This window comes from Tachypleus tridentatus, chromosome 6 (genome assembly GCF_004210375.1).
Source record: "Tachypleus tridentatus isolate NWPU-2018 chromosome 6, ASM421037v1, whole genome shotgun sequence".
NCBI classification, from domain to species: domain Eukaryota; kingdom Metazoa; phylum Arthropoda; class Merostomata; order Xiphosura; family Limulidae; genus Tachypleus; species Tachypleus tridentatus.
Window position 1 is genome coordinate 138,134,602 of NC_134830.1, and position 17,291 is coordinate 138,151,892.

Consider the following 17,291-nt stretch of genomic DNA (forward strand, 5'->3'; position numbering starts at 1 on the left):
AAGACAACTTTGCTTTTAGCATTACAGTGTTAGAGATCAGCTTATTTTATAGTTAGGCCTAGAACTCAAGCCATATGGTTGTGTAAAAATACTTACATAATTTTTTAAAAAATAAGAAATGCAAGTTTTTGTTACACATGTACAAAATATTAATATGGGTAATAAATGTAACCCTTAAATGTGAGTTGTCTGTAAATGAATCAGATACTGAAATGCACAATAGCTGTGAAAATATTTTCCAAGAGTTTTCGTTACATTAATTTAACAGAAAGTCCTATTTATCCTACTAGACAAGGCCAAATAATCCAAACTATTATGCTTTTGGATTGTTGTTAAGCACAAAACTACATAATCTGCCAACCACAGATGTCAAAACCTAATTTTTAGTGTCATAAGCCTTCATATTTACTGCTGAGCTACAGAGGGAGTTTAATATATAAAGGCACTCTAGAATCTACATCTAATTATCACATGATAATTATTCACATACAGAAAAAAGAAAAGGAAAACTGTTCCTCCAATTTTAATTTCTGAAGTCATACACAAAAGCTAAGTAGTTATATTACAACTATTTTGGAGTCTCACCACATCTTTATAGTCCATGTTCTCACGTTTACATTTACATTCTGACAACCATGCATCTTGAATATAGCTCTGCATTGTAGTTTTCATTGAAAGAGATTCCATCATAAAGTTGTTGTGTTCAGAGCACATCCCTTCTTTCTGCACATTTTCCACAACCTATCTAGTGTGTAAAAACATTGATTCCCCAGTGCCTGCTTCAATTATCCTATCACACTGAAATCCACAGATATTACTTTTTACTTCATATGGATAGCATAATTCATGAATACCTGTTTCATTCTCAAGCTGCTTGAGGTATGCAATAGTAAAAGTAAGACATTGTGAAAACAATGTGTACATGCAGTTTATGTCACTTTTCAAAAAAGAAATCCTTCTTCATTACTGTATTTTCTATTGCCCAAGGCACATACATGGCTTTTGCCACTTACCCACCACTGTCACACAACACTGCATTTTCCTTACCATAGCTGGAGTATGACTTATTGGAGGTCTTCTCCTGAATGTTTCTGGTGCCCCACACTGACACATTTCTTTGTCTTCCATTGACATAAAGTATAAGGGATACCTCCATGTTAGAAATTCTAAATATCCGATCTGAACACATCTTTATTATACAAGTGTATGAATATTTTCTACCATAAAGGGTATTGCACACCCTTTTCAAGTGAGACCAATTTTTGTGGCATTACACCATTTATGAAGAACCACCTAACGTCAAAATGTAGTTCTGATACATGTCATTCCAATTAATCTTTATACAATCAGCTGTGATTGTTATATGAATTTCTGATTTACATATCCAAAATTATTTTTAATATAAAGTACTCAATCATGAATAGAGACAATTTGCCAACTGCATTTCAGTTCTGATTAGCTTAATTGAAGTTTAGATGACCCAAATGAATACATCAATATTCTTTTGTGAACTATACACTTATATATCTGTCATAATCTTCATCAGTTTTCAGTTCTTTTATCTGTTATGTTTCTGACTATTTGATAGCAATTAGATTTTTTCTTGCTATTGTTGAAATTCTAGCTTCACACAGGCACATAGCATGTATCTTAAGCTCTTCAAATACTTATTACAATCTTCTATGTATATTTATTCTTAATATTATATCTGCAGTTGTGGCAGACTAGACTTCCTAAGAAAACTGAAAGCCAAAATACTGATGGAAACATATAGTTTAATTTTTGAAATTGTAAACAATGTAAAAAAATAGAAGTTTGTAGGGCTTACAAAAGGTTCTTCTAGATTTATCTATCTCAGCTAGAAGCTTATTATCCTGTTCAATGCGTTGAAGAATCCTGTCTATCTCTTTGGAAGCTGATTCTAACATTGCTGGAGTTGAAAGTGAGGAGGATGTGAATGAAAGTTTCTCTGTAAAAACTGGGTTCACTGTTGAAGGAGCTGGAACAGCCCTCAATGAGAATGGTAAGACATTTCCAGAGGTAGTAGTCAGGGAAGACAGTCTATAGTCTGGTACCTTGTAAGATGTTGATGTAGCTGGACCTAGAACTGATTCAAATAAAATTATGGTGAAAAAAAACTGTAGAAAAAACGTTTCAATTTTATCACATACATTATTTAGCAATATACAAAAATTTCATCATAAATATTTACAATCAAACTGCAGATTTTTTTAAAACAATCTGTTATAAGCATACTTAGCATGAATCACAAAACAACCATAATAATTTTACAAGGAAAGCCAATTTCATAACTTATTTACAGGGAAAACTCATTTTTGGATAATGCAGTATTAAGGTTGTAGGTAGCAGTATCAATTGATGATGGTTACTGCTTAAGAGTTAAACAAAAAACATCAAGTTTTTTGGGGTTTTTTTATCTTCAATGTAATAAAACACTGAAAACAATAATAAAATCTTAAATCTAATAAAAAGATAAATCTAAACTTGAATCAAGTGAATGGTGATTAAAAAGAACGTTTTGGATATTCTACTGCTTACCAAATGTTTATGAAAATAGTTATAGTAAACAATTTGATTCCTAATGTAACTTATAATTTCAAATAGCTATAAACAGCAACAATATGGTAAATAGAAAAAAAAAATTCTATCATTATTTCTGCTTTCATGACATTCACACATACAAAACACATTACAACTCTATACATAAAAATAATGTGCTAAATCACATGAAGAGAAAAACATCTTGATTTCAAATTATCGACAAATAATGCATACATTTACTAGCTGTGAAAGATAATGAAGACGAGTCAGTCCAGGGAGCTGATGTACGAGTTAACAGGCCTGTTTGATCCAAGTATGGAAGAGATGATGATGGAGCTGAAGATAATGAGAGAGGAGGTATTGAAGAGGAATACTGCCCACATGTGCTGGACATCAACATTCCTGTGCTGGCCAGTATCCTGTCCAATTCATGGGCAACATGTGGCTCTTGATCGTGTGGAATCTATGGAGACACCAAAGTATAGAAATATACAAAATTTTAGCATGAAATACAGCAACCTGAATTTTAAAGTTCACACTGCAATACTTATAATAATATATACATTATTAAACTAAAGATTATTTAGAAATAATTAACTTGTTTCAATAAACCCTGCAAAGTGCAGTCAGTTTATAAAGTTTCATATGCAGTAGTAACTTATGTTAAATACAAAACCAAGTATTAAGGTCTCCCACTATTGCATGGAAGCATTAATTGAGAGTATAAGTTAATGAAAGTCATACAACATTAACAGCCTACAAAGAAATGATACAAACAGCTTACAAGTAAGGAAAGGTTACCTGTGTCCACTTGATGATATATATAGCCAAATTTATAAATTTCCATTACTCACTGATTCTAACTCAATCTGTAAAAGTTACACACCTTTGATTTCAAAGTATAAAACAAAAACTGAATGACATAATTATTTTTTTTTTTTTTATATACAAGCAGTAAAAACAAAGATAACATACTGATTATTATTAGCACAGTTAAAGTTTACAGCACTATTCATTTTAAATAAATGCTTTTATTCAAACTCAAATTCATGCAAATTGTGTACTTTTTGGCATTGTCATTCCTACTTCTTCCTTATTTTTCAAAAATTTTATTACTTATAAATAAAGACTTTATATATGTAGTTCCAGAAACAAATTCTAAGTTCTAAGAATATCAGCTAAAGTTGACCAAAAACAAACAATAACAGTACAATAAGTTGAACAGTTACTAACTTAATAGTGTCTTTTCTACTGAGGTCAAGCCTGTAGATTTGATTACAATTGTATTTAAAAAAATTTATTTCAAAAGTTTACTAAAATCTAACATATTTTCAAATTTTCTGTAGGTCTATGGAAAACAAACCTAATACTTTAACATTTTCACTTAATATTAATAATTGCTGTTAAAACCCAATCTTATGAGAAAATAACTAAGACGTAATATCTTATCATAACCCTAGTTTCTCGTGAATTCAGAAAGGCTTTGTCTAGGAATCTTAGCAGCCCCCACATCTCTTGCACGTATAGTTCTAGTGAAATTCCGCTAAATTAGTCCCTGATATTGCCAATAATATAAGTAGCTTTTTAGGTTTACATCAGCTGAATGAGACCGCTGTGTACTCCATGCCCGTTTGGCCTGTGAACGTCTCAGTGCTGCCATCTCCAAAACAAGTTCTTCATGGAGAACATTCTGGAGTTCACATTTCTTCTGAAGTTCTCTGACTTTAGACTGGAAAGAAACAAACAATGAAATACAGAACCCATCACTGTTACAGGAAAACATATTCTCACTGCAATCCCTCATCTAATACTAGCATACACTAAATCATTAAAATTACAGATATGCAAGACATTTAAAGATATACATCTTACCGTAAAAAATCAATCACTGAAGAGCTTTTACATAAATAAAACACATGAAGGGAAGAAAAAGTTGAAAATTTCATTGAGCAAAACAGTATAGCACTGACAGTGATAGCAACATACATGGACTAGCAACTGGCTGGAAAGACACAACCAATGCAAGACCCACATTACAATCAGTAAAGACAATCTATCTCAATAAAAATCTCTTCTCCAACAAGCATTCTTACACCTTTAACTAAGTTTTAAAATATCTATGTTGTTTTTTTAATAATACAATCAACATTATAATCTTAACAACAACTGCTTATTTGACCAACTGAACACAAGTATGTAAAACTTGAAATTTTTAACAGACTTCTCCGACCTTACTTTGATCTAGTGAGATATCGTTTTGGATTCTCTGCCAAATTTTGGCCTCAACAAAGAGGCCAGGTCATTAACTTATTCAAAAACCAAGGCAAAAGCAGGACATCACAAACTTCAACTTCATGATTTTTGTTTTGCCAGACAGACAGACACTTCACTATATTGTTGTGTTAATAAGATTCTGATTATCTTTCACATTTACACACACAAACAACTTTCTCGGGGTCAAGTTTATTTTACAATATACAAAAAATTTTAATAGTTCATTTCTTAACTGAAACTTAATTAGTTTGTTTAGTTTTTTCCATAGCTACTTGACCCATCTCTAATTTGATACTGATAGACAAGACAAAAGGCAGTTGGTGAAAACAATCCACTACCAACTATTTTACCAACAAACACTGGGATAGAGCATCACGTTATAAAGCCCACATAGCTCAAATGGCAAGCATTTTCAGTGATAGGGGTTAGAATCAACAACCTGCAGATTGTGAATTGAGTGTTCTAACAACAGGCCCTGTCAGGTCTTCTGGGACTTCAAACCAGGAAAAATGATAACAAAGTTTACAAATTCTGTCTCTTAAACAACACACAATAAATTATTGTAATTGTTTAGAGAGTTTCTTATTTTCTTGTACACACGTAAGTTAAAAGGAAAAAAAATGAATAACCTCACCAAAGTATGAACTTGTGTGTTGTTTACAAACATGTATTAAAAGTTCCATTATGTGTTTGTATATCTGGATTGATTTATTCATTCTTCTTTATGGATTACTTAACCAGCTAATAATAATAATAATAATAAATAATAAAAACAACATTTAAAAGTAAACATATTATCACCACTAGCTGTTTTTTTGCCTGCCAGCACTGTTGTATTCCAGGAAACTATATGTTATTGTTTCTTCTCGTGTAACATATTACATTCACTGATAATAAGTTTCCTCAAAACGTCGCCAGTAATAAATTAATCTTTACCTTTGTGATATACCCTTAAGTTTTGTTTTAACTTGTAGAAATTGTACACCCATCCTTGCATACATGTTCATTCAGTAAAAACCACGCAAACGATACTATATCCTAATCACACCGATAGTGTCAGAATTATTCACAATTACTGTGAATATACTATTAACTACAAGTATCACTAACAGTAGTACTTTTACTAATACAGACAACCCCTGTAAGTTCAACATTATATCACTGTTGGGTTATTCCACATCTATTCTTATACTCACCTCTAAGGATTTAATAAGCTCTAACGACTGTTGTTTCTCAGATTCTTTACTCTGGCCTAAAACCCAGACCTCCGCTTTATATTTCTGTAATTCTGCAAGGGCATCTGTATGTTCCTTCTCCAACTCTTTCCGCTTCTCTGCGGCTTCGCGCATGTGCTGAATTATTTTAACAAAAACGATCAACAAAACTCAGAATAAATTCCACAACTTTGAACAAAAAACGTGTGTGTGTATATAAAACAGTAACAAGAAATCCACGACGTTTACAGTTAACAAGCGCTTTTGGAATATAATGATTCATACAATTCAGTCACCAGTAACATTGGTTTTCAATAATAACCCAGATATTAGGCTTATAAATATAATTTAATATGGAACAGTAATAATACTAGTAGGTAATGTAATAATATTTTAATAAAAGGTTTAGAAAAAAAATGACGTTGATACTCCATGTGTATGTATATATATATATTAATTTAACCAACGATTCGCCTTTCCAGTTTCATCGGGGTTAATTGTTTGTTTTTGAATTTTGCGCAAAGCTACACAAGGGCTGTTGCGCTAGCCGTCCCTAATTTAGCAGTGTAAGACTAGAGGAAAGACAGATAGTCATCACCGCCCACTGCCAACTCTTAAGCTACTCTTTTACCAACAAACAGTGGGATTGGCTGAAACTTTGTAACGCCCCCATGACTGAAAGGGCGAGCATGTTTGGTGTGACGGGGATTCGAACCTGCGACCCTCAGATTACGAGTCAAGTGACTTAACCACCTGGCCATGCTGGGCCTAACTTCAAACAAACATACAAAATCGTATCACAATTCAATAACCTAATTAACCTTCATGGATCAAATATAAAAAAAAAAAAATGAAATAATATTAATTATTTTCTGTTATTGAACTTGAACGAAATAATAATTTGAGGTAATTTCAATTTTTTTTCAAGAAAAGGCACAATTAAATCGATTTGAATTTTTTTCTATTAAAGTAACTTTTATTTTATTACAAGCTATATCTATTACAGTAAAAAAGAATATTTTTAGAAAAGGTATGACGTTCCGATCACTGGTGCGATAGTTATCAAAACTGTTATCCAAAAACAAACAAACAATCTACATTGTAAGTAGCGTTAATTTTTTTTTGTACGAAATTATTCGGGCTCTGATTCCTGATGTTGGAAGTTTCAACCTTATGTGCTCGTGGTCAAATAACTCTCTGATTAAAGCATACAATCCTTAATTTTGAACTACTGACCAGAGAGAATGTAGTCACTAAAAAGCATTTGTGGTCACATTGGTTCGATCAGCTGTTCGAACCAATCAAACTGGTACTTTTTTAACGCCCTCAGATCTACAAATGCGGGCGAGGTCAGTGGAGTAACATCTCGAACTCTAGACCTTTCAATCTGCAACTCAACATTCACTAGATCACGCCTATCCAAAGACTTTTGAATGTGTTTTCCTTATGACTATAAGTTAAGATATACAGTAACTAACCACAGGCCTGTAAACACACAAATAATTAGTTTAGGCAATCACAGTTCAGTCTTGAAAAAAAAAAAACTGCAAATATAATAAGCCTTGACGGTTAAAAGACTCACAAGAATCTTTCACAGGTCCAAGCAATAGGACCCGACATGGCCAAGCGATTAAGGCAGTCGACTCGTAATCCGAGGGTCGCAGGTTTGAATCCCCGTCACACCAAACATGCTCGCTCTTTCAGCTGTAGATGCATTATAATGTGACGGTCAATCCCACTATTCGTTGGTAAAAGAGTAGCCCAAAAGTTAGCGGTGGGTGGTGATGACAAAATGCCTTCCTTCTAGTCTTACACTGCAAAACTATGGACGGCTAGCGCAGATAGCCCTCGTGTAGCTTTGCTCAAAATTCAAAACAAAAAAGCAAACCAAACCCTTAATGCTTTCCATGATTAAAATTTAATAGTTAGTTACCTTTACTAAGGTCTCCAGGTTGCTAAGTTTATCCTGCAGACAGTCTATGTCACAATGAGCTTTCCTGTATTTACAATGCAACTCTTGCAGGGAGTTCTTCAGGTGATGACATACCTGGTTTATCAGATATTGAAATAAACATTTCAAATTCAGATGGTATTAAAATTAACTCTTCGTACGTTAAAGTGAACAAACAAAATGGAATTTATAAACTTGAATAAAAGTTTGGTGACTTAAAAATTGTTTATTATAATTTCTCAAATCTGAAAGAAAAATATTATTGCTGTTTTACAGTTATGGTGTTTTACCTAGATAGGAAGTCTGGTCCTCTGATCAGATGTGTACTCCATATGCTGGTGGTTCACAATAAGGGCGAATGCAGACTAACAATGCGACAAAAAAGGAAGTACCACTAAACTTGTTTGTTTGCTTTCGTTGCTGTTAACCACAAAACTACACAGTGGACTTTCAGTGTTCTATCCATCACGGGTGTCGAAACCCAATTTTTAGCGTCAAACTTACCGCTGAGCCATTACGAAGTGCATATTTAACTAAAATCTCGTTTTCGCTTACTTAAGTACTAACATTTATGGTATTGCAAGCATTTCATTAGAAGAAAACGATTAATGAAATAGCCGACTTCAACACACAGTAAATGTTTGTGGGAGTGGTTTCGTTGATTGACGGTGTCAATAAATAGCCTACACATTACTAAAGTTTTAGAATCATCCACTCCCCATTCGTGTTTACTTAAAAGAACACACCCACAAGTATGAGTTTTTCCAGCCCGTCTATTCAATATATTTTATATTCTAATTAAGCCTTTCAAATTACCATTTTGAGGGTAAGCCATGAAGCAGAGGTTTTGAAAGTTATACAGTTGGTTTAACGGCGATGCCGCTCATTTGTTTCGTGACACTTTCACTATTCAACGTGAAGATGAGTGTGACATTCCATTTTAAGGTAGAAGTTTGAATGGCAAGGACTTTGGTTTTTAAACAAGTATCAAACTCCAAGATTCTCCCATTAACTTGTAACTAAGAGTTCAAATTAATTTCAGCTTTTCTTGATATATAGCCAATCACATGGAAAACAACACGAAGCGTGCGTAGTAAAACAACAAAACAAGAGAAAGTTTAGTTCCAACCACTGACAGTAATATTCCTAGCTTTACTTCTAAACATTCCGAGGTGTGTACACTGGTTAGATTTAAAAGTGTCACGTTTGTAAAGATTAGATACGTGTATACATTATGGACCAAATCCCAATAACAACTCTCGAAGTTCAACCAGATTTGAAGATTTGAGTTAGTTTAAGTACTGAGTGAACTCTGTAAAATAATAACTGAAAAGTATTAATCAACGGGATCGTTTGTTTGTTAAGCAAAAATCTACATGAGACCTATCTTTGCTGTCTCAACTAAAGAGACTGATTATTAGAACAAGTTTAATCTTTACTCACCGGTTCTAGCACACCCAGTTGTTGCTGAAGTTGTGTTTCTAATTCTGATTTTTGATCTAAGGAGTTCTGTAGCTGGTTCTCCTAAAATATGTTTAATGTAATATAACATTTACAAATACGAAATGTCATTCTCCAAACAGAATATTTTACGAGAAAAGACAAGAAATAACTAATAAAGACAAAAGGCTTAAATTTAAAAAAAACAACACAATTGCTCTATATATTTGTGTAAGTTATTGCCCAAAGTTTTATATTTTGTCTGCTTCTTTGTTTCAGAGTTTAATACAAAGATACACAAGGTATCTATCTATGTACAGGTAGTCAACCCTAATTTTAAACAGATAAACTGGAAAAAATGCGATTTGTCTACAACGCTCACCGCCATCTCTTAAGCTGCTCTTTCCTAGACCTAGCCACCACCCCTTTGCAACAATGAAAGGATCTTTGGATTTACAGTCCGGACACATTAACTAATAGACCACGCACAACCCAAATGTTTCCCGATACGTAAGATACCGAGACAACCAAGGCGCGTGAATTAGCTCTTGTGACTGAATGAAAATATGAATTAAAAACGAAAGGGAAAGCACGTAAAAACCTTAGTAAATGTAATTAGTTACAATAAAAAGCAAATTGGATTTTGTTTAGCGTAGCCTAATGGTTAGTTTGCTGGATGCGGAACAAAAGACCCAAGGTTCAAGATGCGATATACCGCATTTTTTGATGTGGTATGCGTTATAACTGAGACAGTAAACTCCACTATTCAGACAATAATAGTAGTTTAGGAGGCGAATGCCGCTAATTGGTTGCCTCTTCTCTGGTCAGCGGCAAGCCTCAGGATTTCACACTTGGCCATCTAAGCACACGTGTAGCATTAGGTACCGTTCACTTATACCTACCACCCTAGTGGGACAGCGATATGTCTGTAGACTTACAATGCTTAAAACCTGGACTGGATGATACCGCTGGATGTCAGAGAACAGAGAGCCCACTGTATAATTTTGTGCTTACCGAAACAACAACAACAACAAAAATACTGGCAACTACCACAGCCAACAAATTGTACGACCATTCACATACGAGTGTGACCAACAAATACATTGCTTGGTAATCGTGGTTTACTTGTAGACGTATTAAAATACTTTATCTGATTTTCTCATCTGGAAAGGCAATTTAATCACGTTTATAAATAGACAATGATAAGTAATGCGTTATACAGTTTACATTAGTAGTAACCTTTTAGGCTGTCTTGGCCGTTTTATCTAACCTTCCGCCATGTTCCCTCAATTTTTTTTTTTTTTTATATATTTAGAGCGTGCATATAACGTTGGGAATATAAAATATGTCACTTATACGACACTTTTTTCTCAATAAATAAACAAATAAAATAAGTTAAAAGTGTCTGCTTCACATTCAATACGGCATGCTATTGCTTTTTGTGTTTAGTAACCTCTAAAAAAGGCCAGATTTACTCACATAGCAAAAAATAAGTTTCAGTTGCACGTCTAATTTCGTTAAAGTACAGACTCATCATAGATTGAAACTTGGCGCAAAAGATTACACATTTGAATTTCTCCTGTGGACCCCATGTTGTTGTTGATGCGACTGGGCTGCCACCTGGTGACGAGAAAACCGTTAGCTGCAACTGTGCAAAATTTCGGCTTGCTGATTCATGAATTTCATCATTTATTATTAATATTATACTACCCTGTAGTTGCAGTTAACGGTTTTCTCGTCACCAGGTTGCAGCCCAGTCGCATCAACAATAACGTGGCGTCCATAGGAGAAATCCAAATGTGTGATCTCTTTGTACTAAGTTTCAATATGTGATGTGTGCAGTGTCCATATGATCTCTGGCGTATTCATAGCAATGGAAATGTAGGTATCACTGTGTACACAAATATTTAATAACAGACACCCTGCTGAGACATTAAGTACAAAAGACGTATGTATCCTATGCAACTTCATAATCTGCAAACGTTGTTGATGAATCTTGTGAAACACAAAGCAGCTTGTTTGTGGCTAGGCTTAAATCCGAAAACAAATAACGCTACACGTATAAATATCGTTGATTGCTTTTTAGCAGAACCACCATTCTGAAATAGAACCTTTCAACCCAACCCTGAGGCAAAAAATGCACAATAATATATCACTTAATTCGCTTCATTTCTTATAAATAACCCTCTCTAGCACAAATTAAAATGTAAAACAATACTTGTTTGTGGTTAATGAATATGAAAGCAGTCGTACGTTGAATAAAAAAGCAAAAAAAAGATACTTTTTCATCTGGTCATATATATCGATTCACAATTCACCTGACTGATTTTATTATTTTTTTTTACTGGACGTTGTAATATGTCTGACACTGATTTGAATCAGTAGTATGGCTTCTTTTATTCGATAATAAATCACACCTGCTTTTTCTGTCCTTTGAAGATTTTAATTAACTCAAATTTCAGTACGATTTAAACCTCTTCCCAACTTTTAGTACAACTTAAGACTCCTCCCATTAACTCACTATAATTTTGGTATGATTTAAGCATCTTCCCATTAACTAATTAAAACTTTTAGCCATTATAAGCCATCCCCGTCTCTTTTCTATGTTAAGAAGATTACTTTTATTGACTGATTCATAACGAGATTTGAAAAATATATATAATTGTGAGGCTGCATTCTATTTTGATACAAGGGCACAGCACATAGGTCAAGAGGTGACGTAATTAAATTAAAAGCACTATTACAAAAATATGTACAGGTTATATATCTATTTCATAACTTAGTGTAAAACTTAGCTTGCTGGATATTACATGGTTTTAACAAAAACACAGAGAAAAAACTTACACATTGTGGTCTAAAGGTAATAGTACCCCTACGAATCGTTAATTTATTTAGACGGGTTAATTTTTCATTTCTGGGGCTTTTCATAGCTTGGGTAATTTAACCTGTTATTACCACATGGGTCATATACAGTACATACCATTTGAACAGCGTTTACTCATAATTATACACGCAACTGGGCATATCTGCCCAAAATACCAGGAAGGGTAGGTGGGAATTTCTTATTTGCTATACGTTGTCTTCAAAACAACAAATAAATACTTTCTGTATAACATTTTTTTTTACATCGTTAGATTGATTTTGGTCCAAGAAAAGTTACGGATTGATAATACACCATTAGTTTCTGCAGCTCAAACTGGATATTACTCATAAATACTTTGAATGTTTCTGAGAGACCAACGAAACGTGAATCAATATAAAACATCATTTGAATGTTTCTCAGAAGCGAACAAAACGTGAATCAATATAAAACATCATTTGAATGTTTCTCAGAAGCGAACAAAACGTGAATCAATATAAAACATCATTTGAATGTTCTAACAGACCAACGAAACGTCAAACAATACAAACCACCATTTAAATATTTCTCAGAGATAAAAAAAATTTTAAACAATGAAAAAGGACATAGTTACATATCCACGTAAAGTCTGTTTTAAACTTATAAATGATTATTTCATTTTACTAGTATTCGTCTTTATTATTTTATATCTGGATCGTCCAAACCTTTTAACATGTAAAGAGGTAGAATTTAGTGAATGGAAATATAAACGTAACTTCCTTTTTATATGGAATTTTTTATTCACAACTATTCGTGAACCGTTTTTTCTTCCACGAATAAATATGATATTTAACAAGTTGATAACGTGTGCACTGCAGGACAAAATCCTTCGTGACACCAGACGTTTTCTTTGTTGTTAAGTATAATGTTGTATCGGTGCTGTGCCCACAATGGGTCTCGAAACCAGATTTTAAGCGTTATAATCCTTCAAACTTATCGCTTTGCTACTAGGGGGCCTTCCTTCCCTTAAGAACAGCAAGTCCATAGTACATTTTACTAATATGAAAGCATTTGTACAAGTTTATGAAAGCATTTGTATAAGTTTATGAAACAATTGTGTATAAAACTAATAACTGAAAAACGTTGTTATCATTTTACTAAGCAAAAGACTGTTATCTAATATTTATTTATTTTCCAAACTATAATTCCATATTCGGTAATAAGTATTAAATTGTACTAGATAGTAGTTGGAACTTTGAGGAAATAACGTGATATCTTATCACTGATCTAGCGTTACAGTTTTCGTTCTTTCAACGCAAACTAATTTTATTACGTGCAGGACGAAATACTTCTCAAAGTGGAAGAAAATAGCTTCCGTGATAGCAACACATTACAGGGTTTTGATCCCTTTATTTGCAATTCATGTAAACGTTTTGGCTAAGATAAGGATTATAAAGGAGAAGAAAACGTTTAGAAAATTCTTCAGCTGAAAATCATAATAAAAAAAAAGAGATAACTTGCTACCCAGTAATTCTGATGTTGTTTACTGTTTTGTTCGCTTCTAAGACTTATTACGACGTTCGATGTTGTTTTGTGTCGTTTAATGTTTTGTTGGTCTCTAAGCCTAATTACAATGTTGTTTTGTGCCGTTTTGTTGGTCTCTAAAACTCATTACGATATTGTTTTGTGTTGTTTACCGCTTTGTTGGTCTCTAAAGCTAATTACGATGTGGTTTTGTGTTTATCGATTCGTTGGTTTTTAAGACTTGTTACAATGTTGTTTTGTATTATTTAACGTTTATATTGGTTTTTAAGACGCATTTTGTTGTTTTTTTATTGTAGGAGGTTTCATTTGTTTAAGTATTACTGGGTTTGAAAATTTAACAACAAAGAACCCTTTATTTATTTACACTGTAATGTTTACGCAATGCGATACACATTCGTGTAAACTCAGTCATACTGGTACGAATATGAAAGGATTTTCTCTGTCGCAGTTAGTGTTGGAAAATGTATTTATTCCAAATATCCTAGTTCCATTTTATTTCCTGAAATCTATAATCGCTTGTCCTTTAATTATAGCTTTGGGACTTCTAAATACACACGTGTATTCGAAATGTTCACGTAGTTGCAGCCAGTGTGACGTTAAGAGTCATTTGTCTTTTAAGTATAACCCAGGGAATACCCAAACCTTCCGAAAACACCCTCTTAAACATCTCAAATCAGTGAGTCATGGGCGTAAACTGGTTCAAGAGAATTTTTTTAAAATTCACACAGTGGTCAAATTGGGATTCTGAAAGAAGTGGCGCTCACCTTTTGTGATACACTTTAACATTCCTATCAGACAAACAGGAACGCAAATGGTGTGAATCCTCAAGAGGCTGAATACCGTTAGGACAGTTCTACCTCAGTTTAAGCCCTTGAGACTAATACATAATCCAGCATTTCTACGCAGACTCGTCAAGTTCTCCATTGCAAAGTTAGTTAACGGATCACTAGAGTCCATACTAACTTCTCATTGAAGAAAGTTACGTATATAGATTAGAATAAAATTATCCCAGAAGTTAATATAGCCTAGTTGATATCACAGTCTAACTAGCAGTACATAAAGTGGTAAAACAGAACCTGTTAACACTTTCACTGATTATCTTTAATTGCTGGAGAGTTTTACATCAACGTAGAGATATTGACAGGTGGAAAGTCTCCAACACATTTTGGTGCTATGGTCACAGGCGTCATCCATAATGACTTAAAGATAACATGAGGGTTCGTAACTGAAGAATGAGTTTAAATTTTGGTCTCACCGCAACGTTGTTTTTATTTTGTATTGAGTTCATTAATGGTTAATTGTGCTCATTTCAATCGCCTCTGAACAGCTGGTGTTTTTTATAGTATTACATGGGTAAGAATCTGTTATGCAAAGAAAAATGAATATATCTGAAATTATTAGAGGAGCTGGTTCTGATGTTTAGACCCACAATGACCTGAACCAAACCATACATTCAATGTTTGCAGCCAGTTGTGGGAAGATAGTTGTCTCGTAAGAAAATCACAAAAATTTAAAAACGCATCTAAGCCTAAATAATTCAGATTATTAATACCAGCGAAATAACAGATAAGATATGTGAGGTAAAATAAAGGGGCCAAAAGCATTAAATAGTCTAGTATGGCCTGGTTGTTAGGTTACTCAACTCGCAATCTGTAGGGCAAGGGTTCGAGTCCTCCTCGCCGAAAATGCTAGCCCTTTCGTCCGTGGATACGTTAAAATGTAACGATCAATCCCATTATTCGTTGCTAAAAGAGAAACCGAAGAATTGGCAATGAGTGGTGATGACTAGCTGCCCTTTAGTCTATATCACTGCTAAATTAGGAAAGGCTAGCACAGATAGTCCTCGTGTAGCTGTGTGCGAAATTCGAAACAAAATACAAATAACAGAATTATATTTCCAAGTCATACATAATTAAAAACAGCGCATCTTCGTCCCATGAACGTGAAGCGAAAAGAAAGACACCAATTAAGTTATCATAGGACGAAAATTAAGTACTGTACAATTAAAAAAAATTATAGTAAGTATGGGGATTCTGAAGTAATATTTAGTAAAATAAGTAAAATTAAAGCAAAATCCCTTTCCTACCAAGTGACTCAGGACTCACACTCCTAAAAACTGGGTTTCGATACTGTGGACACAGCATAAACAGCTCATTGGGTAGCATTGTGCACCATAAACAAATAAATTTTAACCAAATAATAAGATAATAGCATCACATTCATTGTTACTATACGACTGAAAGGGTCTTGAATACCGAATATGTTAACGTTCTTGACACACAGTGGATATTTTTACAATGATAGTTGTAAAGCCTTGTACTCTTTCCCTCTTTATTCAGTTTATAATTTAGAAAGAACTGACTGTAGCTGTGAAAGTTTGTTTTCTAACTCGAATAACACCTTTTTTCCCCATTAAATATTTGTTATATTCTCACTCTAGAGGATTCAGATATTGGTTGTGAAATGCTTTCTATTCAAGCTGTTCTTTTCTCTGTACACAGAGATACCTTATTACTGTAGGGATCTGACCTCCTCTTATTCCTCTCACTGTAGGGATATGATCCTGTCTCACTGTGAACATTTGACCACCTCTCACTATTGGAATCTAACCCTGTTGACGAAAACAGCCATTCACTGATGAATATGACTTGATTCTTTGGAATGGTGCTCCGCCCCTCAACTAGACCTAGGAGTGCTTAGCTTAAGTTTCTTAGACTTAACTTTCAAAGTTACTATTGTTAAGAGGGACACAATGCTGTCAGTGTCTCAGATGGTTGAGTAATAAACACCCCCATTATCTGATAGATTATAGGTAATAAAGGCAGTTTGCCAACAGCACCCACAGCCAACTTTTTAAATTATTCTTGTTTAATAATCACTTTTACGGCGCACCCACAAAGTGTGAAGCGGGTTGTTACAACAGGATGCAAATCATGAATCCTAGGATTCACAGTCCGTGTATGTTGGCCACTAAGCCAATCCAGACCCAACTTTAGAGAGTTACACAATACGAGTTAATAAGAATTTCTGAGTGTCTCTGAATAATTTTATAAATATTATCATCTCTAGTTTAGTCATATTGAATTGTTACATGTTACGCTAAGGGGTGCAAGGTGGAACACAGCAAGTTAAATCAGTTGTTCCTTAAATCTCGCACCGGTATGCTTTTCATGCTACACTGAGTTGTAAAACTCTACACGACACGTTTAGTGTCGCTTATGTTTAAGATATCTTGTATTATTCATGTCAAAGTATGGAGACTTGATGACTGAACAAGTTGAGATTTGTAAACACTACGCAGGGAAGTATACATATTTTTATGGAAGATGAATAGCACGTGTTGGTGGTTTCAACATAGAATGTAATGATAATAGCAAGATCTTGTTTGTTTATTTCAGTTTTCGCACAAAGCTACACGAGGGTTGTCTGCATTAGCTTTTCCTAAGTTACCAATGTTGGAGCATAG

General features: G+C 33.8%; 1 protein-coding gene across 11 annotated transcripts in view; it reads right to left on the reverse strand.

Annotated features, from left to right (window-relative positions):
* LOC143253797 (RIMS-binding protein 2-like) overlaps positions 1-17,291 on the reverse strand; it is a 149,128-nt gene that overhangs the window by 45,980 nt on the left and 85,857 nt on the right. For 7 of the 11 annotated variants that reach the window (XM_076508190.1, XM_076508188.1, XM_076508194.1 and 4 more), the window contains 6 exons: positions 9,445-9,525; positions 7,984-8,097; positions 6,033-6,188; positions 4,157-4,291; positions 2,797-3,025; positions 1,829-2,107 (listed from right to left, as the gene is read on the reverse strand). In XM_076508190.1, coding sequence (XP_076364305.1) covers positions 1,829-2,107; positions 2,797-3,025; positions 4,157-4,291; positions 6,033-6,188; positions 7,984-8,097; positions 9,445-9,525 — 994 coding nt within the window. Of the gene's footprint in view, positions 1-1,828; positions 2,108-2,796; positions 3,026-4,156; positions 4,292-6,032; positions 6,189-7,983; positions 8,098-8,291; positions 8,592-9,444; positions 9,526-17,291 lie in introns of those variants that run through there. The other 4 variants (XM_076508196.1, XM_076508197.1, XM_076508195.1 and 1 more) reach the window with 3 other exon arrangements.